The sequence below is a fragment of the Harpia harpyja genome, chromosome Z (genome assembly GCF_026419915.1).
Source record: "Harpia harpyja isolate bHarHar1 chromosome Z, bHarHar1 primary haplotype, whole genome shotgun sequence".
NCBI lineage: Eukaryota > Metazoa > Chordata > Aves > Accipitriformes > Accipitridae > Harpia > Harpia harpyja.
The window spans coordinates 777,008-789,464 of record NC_068969.1 but is presented as its reverse complement, the minus strand read 5'-3'; the positions used below and the strand labels follow the sequence as shown (position 1 = coordinate 789,464).

Here is a 12,457-nt window from a genome sequence, read left to right as displayed (position 1 = left end):
CATATTCTACAGATTTGGAAGCGCTTATATACATGGAGGAAATCTAGAGGTTTTCCTTCTTTGCTCTTGCCCAAACACAAGACAGTTTTACAGCTTAGATTTTTGCTGTTTAAAATTAATAGGTGCAAAGCAGCTTAAAATACAGCTGCAGATGGATATGGGTATTTTCCACTGCCTATGCCCTCAGACCTTACTGACATTCCTGAACCGATGATCCAGCAAATGCTAACGACAGAAGGGAGTTACTCGAGAGAAGAACCACATAGGTCCAGAGAACCTTGTACGGTACTAACGTGCCCAGTAGATTCTTCATGACAAAGCTTAATGGGAAGGCACTGAAAACCTGCCACAATAACAATTTTTTTTAAACAGTTCTTATTCCTACATCTCTATATAAAGAATGGTTAAAGTTTAATGAAGACATGCTATTTTACAGTACCCGCTGGTTGGGAAAGGTAACTTCAGGTTGGAAACCCACCAGAACGTTTCAAGTTCCTTTTGCCCACCTCGTTTGGACAGGCTGGAATGCCTGACTACTGCAAACCCATCAATAATGATAAATAATTCCCCGTACTCAAAAGGTCTCCTGCATTCTTCTCTTCCACAGCACATAAAGCAACACAAATTGATGAAAGCACATGGCTTTGGTGTTCCACAATTCATAAGGGCTAGAAAAAGACATTTAGGAATGAATGTCCCCCTTTGCCCAACCCCCCAACAGCCTCAAGTTTGAAAGCATTTCATATGCATTCACTTAGGTAACTGTTAATGTAATAGTAAAACACAGGTTTTAAAGTTATTTGGGAAAGGGTATAGTATCACAGTAGTTTGGTAGTGATCCTTTTAAATACACTTTTTACGAGAATTATTTCCTCTTCAAAACAAAGTATCACAACTATGGGCCAAGTAACCTACAGAAGTTCAAAATTCCAAATATTTCCATAAATATTTAAAAGCAAAATATAACAGCAAGTAACTGTACCAGAGCAACTTTTAAATTAAATGAGCTCTGTAACAATACATTGCTCAAAAAATATTGGCCCTACTGCAAACTAATGACAAGAAGACAGAGGAGCCTGAATTTCTCCCACTAAATTTGGAGTATGTGGTGATGAGTCCAAGCACAGTAAGGCAACATTACCAAAATGAGTGCCTCCTAAGCAGAACAGGAGTGGTGATGACAACATCATTAAACGGGATCCCTTGGGATTTAGATTATAATAGGAACACTTCTGCAAGCGCAAGAAAATTCAGACCCTTCACTCAGTGCTTACTGATTTTGTCTCCATGACGTTAGAAAACCTAAACAACTGCAGTGAAGACATCATTAAAATATGAGTTCAAGGACTATGTAGTGAAAGTGGAACACAGAGTAGTTTTCCTAACAAAACCCCATAAGTTATGAAGATACAGAAATTCACCAAGTTAAACTTATCTGTTAAAAAATCCAAAGCTTATTCCTAACTCTGTGCAGTGCGCTTGAATCTAGTTTCCTATTTATGTTTGGTGATAGAGTAGCTGACCACATACTTTCCTCATCTACATTCCTCCTAAGCAACATCAACAGAAAAGATGGAAAGAAGTGTTTTGAAGAATTCAGTGCAGAATATTTTGTGATTGAACTTTTGAACTCTTCTAATTTATTTCAAGCTGCTGTCTGAAACTAAACAGATTCCAAACAAATTTAAAGACATTCAACAGCTAACAGAAATTGGCAGAAGTTTTCAAAATATAAAAGTAGAAGAGACCTCTATGGTTCCTAAGCTATTTGAAATGCCACTTCATGCATCTGTTTTCATACTTGGTAAACAATAGTTTTCAGTTCTTAGTTCTTCCCCGTTTACCCCTTTCTTGCAGCATTCATTCTAAAATCAATGCAAACTGTTTAAACTAGACACCTGGAATGGTTTAAGTGGAAGCTACTTTACCAGACTCGTTCCTGCTGTCCTTTGAGATTTATGCACTACTTTATATATATACATTTTTGTCACGAGAAGTTTATTTTACCATTTCTTGTGCAACATCATCAGGAGTTTCCTTCTCCAGATCAAAAGTAAACTCAATGGCTCCATTATCTTTGGGTTTTCCTTTCAGTTTCTTAGGATCTTCTACCCAGAGTCTTAAGGCAATAGAGGATTTCCTACCATGGTCTTCTTCTGCAAGTTCCACTCTTACCCCAGTATCTTCAGCAAAAAAGGCATGGCTTAATAAATCTTTAATTTCGTATCTGCAATGGATATAAAGAATATTCAAATGCTGCAAGAGGTTTGTGACAAGAAACTGCTGTTGAAGGTGAAAACATTTACAGTATGTTTGGTGTTCATCCATAACAAATTTGTCGTCTTAGCAAAAAGACACAGTATTTCCAGTGTTACTGAGGACTGCTGAAAAAATGACGTTTCCTATTTCACAAAGCATCAGCAATATTCCTACACCATAAGCATGTACAGAAATGCAGATTATAGCTTTGCTCAACTTTCCTTGAGTATCTGAGCTTAAAGAGTACTAAGAGGTTCCCTCTAGGTAGTCAGTTGAGGTCCCTAAAAACTCTATTTGTGAAAGTTATGAAATACTGAACAGTAGACACACTCATTTAGGAGAGGCCAGCATAAGAAGATTAGGTTTTAAAACCAAAGCTGGAAACAAGGCACGATTTGTCTCCATATCCAGAGGCTAATGAGTAATGGAATCTGCTACAGCAGCTTGCGGTGAATCTACTACGTCGTGTTCGTGGTCGACCTCCACCACACGTGATGCTCCACACAGAACCTCCTGAGTGAGATTTTTACGGACAGCTATGCCAGAATGTGCTAGAACACACTAGCTCACATGTCCACAACGATGCTTTCTGACCTTATTCTTTGAAGCTGAGAGGTTGAGAGACACAATGATGGCATTTATTCAATTATCCTGACATTACATGGCAGGAAAGCAGGCAATCATTCATATTTGCAGTTCCATTCTGCATTTTCTCTTGCACACAGGAGACCCAGAGGCCAGAACAAAAATCCACAAACAACTTTGAAACACCTGCATACACATTATTTAATACAAAACTTGATTAATTGAAACAAACCTTTCTTCTTTATTTTTGCAAATGCACTCCCCAATTATCTCCTTGATTTCAGGATCAGTAACTTTCTCAAAGCTTGCTGGCTTTATACCCTAAAAGGACAGAGAAAAACAATTCAGTCTGAAAAAGAATTACATTATAGCTCTTCATTAAGGACATTTTTTTTACATTTTGCAGTCCATTCAACCCTTGGACTAACTAACACTTGGAAGTTGTTAGTCTTAATGCAAAATTGAATTGAAAATTTAGGGCTACCATATTTCTAAGTACCGTTGCACTTCAAAATAAGCACACTAGTTTGTACATGAACTCAGCCGTACACAGGGCAAGTCTCCCTTTTTCTTTACTAACCTTTGCAAACCTTACCTTTATATCCTGTGGACTCTGAAGGCAATAGTCAAGAAACAGCCAATTTTTAATTTTCAAAATAACTCTTTTCTGACATTATTCCTTTTATGTTTTTTGCCTTAACTCTCAAAACACTAAATGAATACAGACAAATAATCGTGTTTTTCTTCAGACAGCCAGCTTCCAAAATGAGTCGAAAATTCCTTGGAATATTCCATATTCCTGTTTCCCATAAATCTTTTGCTTTTCTATGTCTCCAACACTCTCCAATACCCCGCTCCCCCGACAAAGCTCCCAAACCAACCCCAAAACCAAGCAGGGGGGCAGAAGAATATGCCCAACAGCTCTGTGCTGCTCTTGCGTTTCCCCTGCACATTGTTAGACTCTCATCGGGAATGAGTGGCAGAGCAGGTGTAACCTATAAATCAAGTTAAATCTCTGTCAAATGTTAACATTTTTGCTGGGAATAGTGTTCAGTTCTAGATTTGGAACAGCTAACCTATGAGCATGGCCTTTCAAGAAGAAAACCCAACTGTTCATTGCAGAAGAAAACTTAGAGAAGTGGAATCCGCTTCTCCACACAGGGAGCTCTGGCTCGACGTAGGTGCAAAAAGAACAGTTTGCATTTCTTTCAGGTTAGGTGGGGTAGGGCAGTCATGAGTCCTCTCTCCCTGCTTTCTAATATTTCAGGACCAATATCTTAACTCAGCATGATCCTCCTCAGGGTATGTAGCCTCTTACTTAAAATAACATATATCTTTACCAACAGTTTATATATTATATCATCTTTCTGTACATGTAATCAAAATAAACTGAAAAACTAATTACCAGGAACACCCGGGCAGTTAACGCACACGTGCAGCTGTGCATTTTCGAAGCCCAGGCTGACCATTTCTTCTGAAGCCAGGTTGCAGACAGGGAGGAAGGGATGTTCGGTAGGAATGGCCATCACTCCCAGTGAGGCCACCCTACTGCTCTCCTTGTCAAACGATGTAGGAGCAACTAACAGATACCCAACATCTGTAATGCTGATAACTCATGCCATTCCGTTCAACAGAAGGCTTCCCTTGAATACTTTTCATGTATATATTCGGCTATAGATGACAAGAGTGGCAACGCAAGAAGTTATCCTTTTTATTTGCGATGTTCAGCTTCAATCACAAAAAAACCTGATTCTGTTTTAAAAACACGTAACATCTCTACCTACTAAAAGAAGATGGATATGGACGAAAAATTCACAAAATTAATTTGGGAACAGATTCTGGAGTTAGACCCTATTACTTAAGGACCCAAGTATTTCCAATGAAGTCAATAAGCAGAATAAAAAGGAAACATGATTTCCTTTATCTAAAAAACCCCCAGAATCTGATTAAGTACATAACTGAATGGGATTTGGACATTTAACTCCATTCAAATCCTTTTAAAGTTTCACCCTGAAAGAACAGTAAATAATGGATCATGCAGTGGCAGATAAGGAGGCCTGAAGAGTGGACTTTTGGCTCACCTGATGCTGCCTTGGATAAGAAAAAAAAAACAAACTGTTTCAGAAAGTGTCTGCAAGTACTTCACTGAATTTAGTGTTGAATAAATTTTATGGGTGAATTTCAACAAGGGCTGGCACCTCTCTGAGAATTTCTGAGTATTCCAACATCAAATTATACTTTTATCTTTTTATTAACATTCTGTTGCCATTCAAGCCTCAGATTCAACTTTAAACTTGGATCTATTTATTTATTTATTTCAGGTCAACCACTCCCTTTTTGTCTTCAAACTTGAGAGTGAAATATGTAATTCATAGATTTTGGGGAGGGGAAGACAGAAGTCATACAAAGACTCAGCTTGCCAGTTTTGCCTAGGCAGAGAGCTGCTGAGATCCAAATAAACCTTTCTTGTGGGAACAAAACACAATAATCCGTACATCTGGCTAGCTGGCTGTGACCTACTAAAAAGAATTATTTGCTTAAGCAACCTACATCTTACTTATGAGATGAGGGTTCAAATTTTGTATATTAGAAAAATGTGTCAAAATGGTAGGGAGTGCCTAGCCTACCAAAGCCCAGGCTTCCTCAAAACAAGCAAAAGCACAGCACAGTGCATCAAAGAGTGTTTCTTGAGAGAGCTCCGATACCTGGATTAGAAATGGAAGAAAACAAAGTAGTACCAAAAAACATATTTAGCATGAATCCTCTATACCCTAATACACCCTAAAGCTACAGGAGCCTATCGTGCTCTCAGATGGGGAGGAATTTGAAGAAATCTTCGGTGATTCACAATGGAAAGCAATAGGACAAATCTCTCCATTTTCAAACACTCTAGTTTGCTACAGGAAACCATTGATTTCTATCTTAGTGTCACTTGTCAGGAAGAATGGGTAATAAAGACCATCATCTGCTATAGCTTAATGTTTACTGAAAAATATCCCACAAATGTGCATCGGTATCAATTTAACTAAGGGAAGAAAAAAAACCAACCCCCCGCAAAACACCAAAAAAAACCCCCCAACAAAGCAGTAGAGGCAACTTTCACCATACTACCTGAAGACCTTTCAGCTACCTAGAGGAATATATCGCTCACGTATCTACACACTCAAGGGAACCTGCCAATTGCTTTTTATAATTGCAGAGCACTTCATGGCTATCTTAACACAGACTGAACATATGAGAGACACGAAGACCATAAGGCATATCACAGTATCTCTTGATTTAATTTTCTCTTCCAGAATTCACAAACGATCTTCAGTTACGTGGTTCAGCTTGAACTCTGACATGACTGGGATGGAGGGGCAGGACGTGTTGGGAATCTAGAAATTAGGTTTGCCTGAAAATGGTCCTTTTGACAGATCCCTGATGACCGATACCGATTTTTAATCTTACAAATTGCTTCCACAAAAAAAAAAAAAAATAGCAACTCCTCCAAACACCATTTTATTTTCAACATCTTTTGAAGGAATACTGACTCCTCTCCGAACATCTATTGAATTTATCTACTGAACAGCTAAGCTATGAATAGATGACTAAACCAAACAAGGACAAAATATGCACAGTGAAGTACTGAACAGAACTGCTTTACCAAAGTGTTTTCTCAATGCCCATATGCTATAGTATGTTTTCGCTCCTTACTCTTCATTAAAATCTCCAAGGCCATCTCATTTTAATGCTGCAAACCCTCCCTACAGCCCTGTGCCCTAGTGCTTACAAGCCTCCCGACAATGAAGGGAGTTTATGCGAAACGCAGGTTTCTATTTGCAGTCAAAGGACTCATCTCATTCATTTATACAAAAGCCATCTGTCTTTCCTGAGCATTCCCAAGGAAACATGGCACCAAAATTCAAAGTATATTAGCCAAGGAATTATCTATGACAGTTTGAAAACTGTACAGCTGTCTTGTAAACAAAAGTAAATTCAACACCACTGTATTTGAAATGCAGGGCTAACTGGTTGATATAAGGTGCATGGGGATATTTTCATACAAATTCTTTAAATGCTTATATATGTATATAAAATCCAAGAGCAAAATGAGAGAAGATCAAATAAAATCCCTTTCAAGAATTTCTCCATCTCAAACAGGATGATTTACTTTGAATCCCTCACCACCACTTAGTCTCCTCACCTTCCTTCTGAAGTGATTAGGTTTGAAATAAATTGCACTCCAGTATAAGATGGTTGAGTCCACAGTCAGGCACATATAGGACATTAAAATTTTAACCTCCATGTTGGGGGCAAAAATGTGAAGCTTGTTTTTCAGAGGTCTAAAAATAGCCGTTCGTCATTTTTCCATCAGCAGAGCACACTTTTGAAAGAGTAACACGTAATGCTTTATAGGATGCACAGCGTATGCCAGACAAGTCAACGTTAAGTCTGACCCATGTCAGTCAGTAATTTTTCTAAAGGCTCTCCTCTCACCTAGAAGGTGCCCCCCTAGCCTAAATACAGTCTACTTTGGACTAAAACTCCACCTTCTACCTGAAGGTAGTCTCTAGACTCATGTAGTTCCTAGAAAAGTAGAAAACCTTCTTCCAAAAAAGCTGAAACCGTCTTTCCAACTGAAATTCCATGCTACCACACACTCTCTGAAGTCAATAAAGTGAAGATAAGTTCTCAGTTTTGTCAGGGTTTTGTTCCACAACATTCAGCAACGAGATCACTGTGTGCAATGATAAACCCGTCTTTCACTCCAAAATGGTACTCAATCCTAATGCTAATCTAAGAAGATTATCTACAGATCTAAGAAGAGACCAGAAACACACAAGAAGTCAATGCAATGACATTCGTAACATTATTTGGCTGTTGGTGCTGTGCTACAGCTATAGCATTTATTCTGCCTGTATGAGCGATATAGAAAATAGCCTGCGAATGCTGCGAAAACATTCAATACATTTACAAAAAAGAAGCAATACGAAAACTGAAAATGCAAAACAGAACACTATAAACATGTGGGTTGTTTTAAAGCGCAGGTTTGTGCTGCTAAACCCAACGAGGTCGCCATGAACCCCCGGCAGATACAGCTGGTCTGCTGTGCATTCCGCAGTGCATGAGTAAGAAAACATTGGACTGGAGCTGCATGGGAAGGTCACAGACTCCGATGTTTCATCACTATTGTCTACATCAAAATCACTTGGCAGAATGATTAAACACAAAAAAAATCTGACTAAGAAAAACCATCAAGTTATGCATGAAAAATGAGATTATGGCATCAGAATGAAGGTCACTGCAAATATGCTGACTAGGAAATCACTTCAAAGCTAACCGCAGTAGATGTGGCTTGGACCTGTTGCTTGAAAAACATGGATTTTCTATTTATGTTACATATTCACTTTTTTTATGTTTACACTCCATAATTCAGGCTGAAAGGGCAGAGAGAGAGGTGACAAGTCGTAACAAGCATGTCTCATCTGGCAAAGAAATGAGCCCCTCTGTACATTTTGAAAATGACTGCCACTTTATGCTGGACTATTATATACATACAGTTAAACATATGCAAAAACAAAAGTGGAAAACTAAAGCAGCATTTTTAAGCCATGAGAATATGACCAGGCAGAATAAAAGGTCACTGAAATAAATAAGTATAATAATCTTACACTACAGACATGCATAATGCATAGTATCTTAAAACAGTACTGTCTCAGAAAGGTAACATTTCTATTTTCGGTACCAATAAGGACTACCAATGCATGTGACTTGGAACAGCTACGACTTCAGACGCATCTTGCATCCTATTAGCAGGCAAGAGTTTGATAGAGTATTAGGACACAGAGTAGAAACAACTGAAAAAGATATTTTAATGGCAAAACCAAAGTAGTACATTGACTGTGCTGGGCAGCAGAGGGAACGTGCAGCCCAGCATACTCCAAAGTAACGTAAGGGGCAGTGTGAAGAATAAGGTGGTTATCCTACCTTCACTATTAAGCAATTGCTTGCTTGATGCAAACGCTAGCAAGCAATTCCGACCCCTTCAGATGCTCTCAGCACCTCCAGTGGTTGCCCTCACAATGCTGAGCCCAAGGCAGGAGAAGTGAGTTATTTTATTTTATATTTTTAGAATAAAAGTATCAGGAAACTAGACACAGTAATCACGTTTTTACGTTACATTGACCCTCAATTTAAAACACTAGAAAGAGTGTTTACATTTCTGGTGCAAAAAACCAGTTTCATCAAAAATTAAGTTGATTTCTCACTGACGAGCTGAAATACGTGACAGTGTTCGGGAGCACTGCACCACTGATCGCCCCCACCTGAGAAGGTCAGGGCCACCTTCTGCTCTAGTGAGAACTCCAAACCTCACCTATCGCTGGGACAAAAACCAGTCTAATTCAGCCTCTCGGTTTCAGCCTACGCTCCATTTCTATACCGCATTTCGGTCCAGTGCTGGCAACAGCTGCCGTGTGACCAACCCCAACGCTGCACGGAAAGTGGTTTTAAAGTTTTTCCGTCCGAAAGTCGTCACCGCCCCGCTAACGGGGCAGACCTCGCCGCTGGGCGACGGCCCAGGACCCCAGACCCTGACCTGCGACACCCCCGCGGCGGCGGCGGCAGGCTCCCTCAGCCCCCGCGGCGCCGGCTGGGCGACTCACGCGGGTGGAAGCGGGGTCCTTTGCTGTCGCCAGCTCTCCCGCGGATGCAGCTCCTCCCGAGAAGCTGTGGAGCCCACCGGAGAGGTTCCTTCTGGGGTGGAGGATCTCCCCCAGGGCGCTGCCGCTCCTCTTGCACCCTCACCAAGAGGTCCACCCCCTGCTCCTCCTCCTGACAGTTCATGCAGCTCATGGCATGCGACAGGGCTTTTGCCCTCTCCGCAGGGAGCTGGTTAACCCTTTCCTCGGAACGACAGCAATGCCCATTTTTCCATCTAAGGAACCCCAGCGCCTTTGCTCCCACTGCTGCTGCCCTCCGTTCGGCTGTAGAAGGCAGTAAACACACCCTCCGTGCCTGCACCTGACGCCTTCTGCTTCAGCTTTCCCTGCTAGACAGTTCTGTTTCAAAAATACCCCTTACAAGTTATAAAGTGACCTTTCAACAGCTTCTCCGCCGTTACTTGTTCTCCACGGTAAACATTATTTCCCATCTCCCTAAAGTTGCTAGTATAAGACCAGTTTTTCAAAGTTACAGTAATTTACCATATAATCCTCAGCTATGTAAAGGTTATTGCCACAGAAAATGAGTTGGCTCAGGCTTTCATCAGTGTTTAAAAAAATGACTACTTAAGTCTGCAAATTGAAATACAACATCTAATTAGGAATCCTCTGATTAATCATTATTCTTTGCCATCTTGGATATTGCTTTGATAAATGAGGCTTAGGAGTCTTAGGAAGTCTTAATTACCAATATTCCAGATGGCTAAGAGTTGTACACAGGGTTTCTCTGGGTGCGTGGAGCAATGGAAGATATCTATATTATCTGTGGCTCTAAACGCATACACGTATACCCAGGTCGCCTTAACATCAGCGAACCGTGACGGAAGGTCCACAAACACACGAGGCACGCTGCTCACGCAACGCCTGTCCAAGGCAGCAAGTAACACACCCTACACTTCTCAGGAAAGCAATGCAGTTATCTAGGGTTGCAAGACCGGTATCACATTCAGGAGACGAGGCCCCAGAGCCTAAAACTAGAAGAGACGCCTGCTGTCACCATGTGAAGCTTTAGAGCCCAAGGAGATGTCTCCTAAGCTACCTACAAAGACGGCATTTAGAGGACACCCGAAGGACTGTATATCTAAATGAAGCCAACAAGCCGCTGTGCCAAACGAAAGAAACTTTTCCTTGTCAGGGAGGAGTGAGTGGAATAACAATGTGGTAAAGCACCACGGAATAACGATGTGGAACAAGCGGCCATGCTCATAAGGATTCAGGCAAGCAACTCCACTGAGCCATCAAACCTCCTTCATTCTTGGAGGAGACGTAGCACGCGTTTGTTTCCAGCCGGCCCACGGCGCAGAGCACGAGGCGCGCAGTCAGTAAAACCAGCAGACCCACCTCCGCACGCTCTCCCTTCCCTACAGCGCCATAGGGACCTGCTCCAGCCATAGCGATGAACCTAACTGCACTGCTGAGCAGCTTCTGATGCCTTTTTTTTTTTAAATTATTTCTGAGTAGCTATGGGTTGAAAGAAACACTGTAAGAAGAGTTAAACTACCAGAAATCAGGGTTACAGTCCATTGGGAAAGATTCAGCTTTACCAAGCTACAAATATCAGCTTGCAACAGTTTACACAAAAATGGGATAAAGCTGCTTCCCCTCTTCAGACGTGTCCTCCTGCTTTCAGAAAGTCATGGCATCTCTCCCACTTCCAGCGGGGACATCCTCCTGTGTCTTGTGATACCGACTTCAACTTTTAAACACAGACTCCCAAATCGTTTGCATCCTCCCCCTCCCACCAGGTTAGCATCATCACAGCTGGGTAGCACAGCAATCTACAACAAGAGCACCAGCTTCCCGGCACCCCGGTCTTCAGTGGGGGGAAAAGACAGATACTGAACAATACAAACTATACCTATAAAAATTAAATTGCACGTAAACCCATCATATGGCACATGCGAGTGTTTGGGTATCTGATGAAACCATCTCTATATCCAGTGTGAGAGTTAGCATATAGCAAATCAGAAAATGCAGGTTTGACCTCAAGCAGTGTTTGCTGACTGCAGGACTTCACAGAACCGTATTTGTACTAGCCTGATTCACTAAACCTCTGGGAGAAGGCAAGTGGTCTCAATCACCTTTCTAAATCAACCAGTTACTACTAACTTTCATTTGGGAAGATTTTTGCTCATAACAAGCACTTGGATAAAGAGGAATACACACTAATTTTGGGACCACGCTTTTGGAGACCGAGAGATGTAAGCCTAATTACTCTTTCTACCGTATAGGTCAAAGAAATAAAAGCAACCTTATCTGTAGCTAATCTCTGCAAATTTTAGTACAGCTTTCTTCCGAGGATTACCCTCTTCACATCCCGAGTGTGCAGACTGCATCTTTAGGTGATGCGCGAGGGCCAAACCACACAGCTCACTATCTTCTTTTGTAGCGAGCAGATGGAAAGAAGTACCTGGGAATATCTTTGACAAACCAGTCTGTTGGACATAACCTATCCTGAAAAAAACCTCTTGTAACTCTTGGTTTCATTTAACCAAATAGAACAGTATATAACCACAGCTGCCAAAGCCTTTGGCAAGTCTCATTTCTCTGCAGTCAGTGATTTGCAATCTGATAGCATCTTACAGACTCAGGAGTTTTTTCAGGCATTTGCAGTACAGCTCATGTAGACAAATACGTTTATCATCTAGGTGTGAGAATGTTGGAGAGGGTATCTTATTCAGTGTAGAAATTATTTTAGACTGACTTCTCCTCCAGCCTAACCTCACCTGAAAATGCAGCAAACCCATTTCCACGGTTCCTGTCTGGGGATTACCAGACCTCACAGAATTCCAAAATGCAGATATAAAGCTCCTCTGGCCGACTCCAAAACTAAACATTGCTGTCTTTTCCCTTTTATATCTTCAGATAGTTTGTTACACATACAAACAGAGGGAATCTGTGCTGGAAAT

At 41.0% G+C, this 12,457-nt stretch overlaps 1 protein-coding gene across 15 annotated transcripts in view; it reads right to left on the bottom strand.

The window, feature by feature from the left end:
• The window catches only part of WNK2 (WNK lysine deficient protein kinase 2), a 117,909-nt gene that overhangs the window by 58,813 nt on the left and 46,639 nt on the right, over positions 1 to 12,457 (bottom strand). For all 15 annotated transcript variants that reach the window (XM_052775752.1, XM_052775739.1, XM_052775746.1 and 12 more), the window contains exons 6-7: positions 3,077 to 3,165; positions 2,008 to 2,227 (exon numbers count right to left, since the gene is read on the bottom strand). In XM_052775752.1, coding sequence (XP_052631712.1) covers positions 2,008 to 2,227; positions 3,077 to 3,165 — 309 coding nt within the window. The remainder of the gene's footprint in view (positions 1 to 2,007; positions 2,228 to 3,076; positions 3,166 to 12,457) is intronic.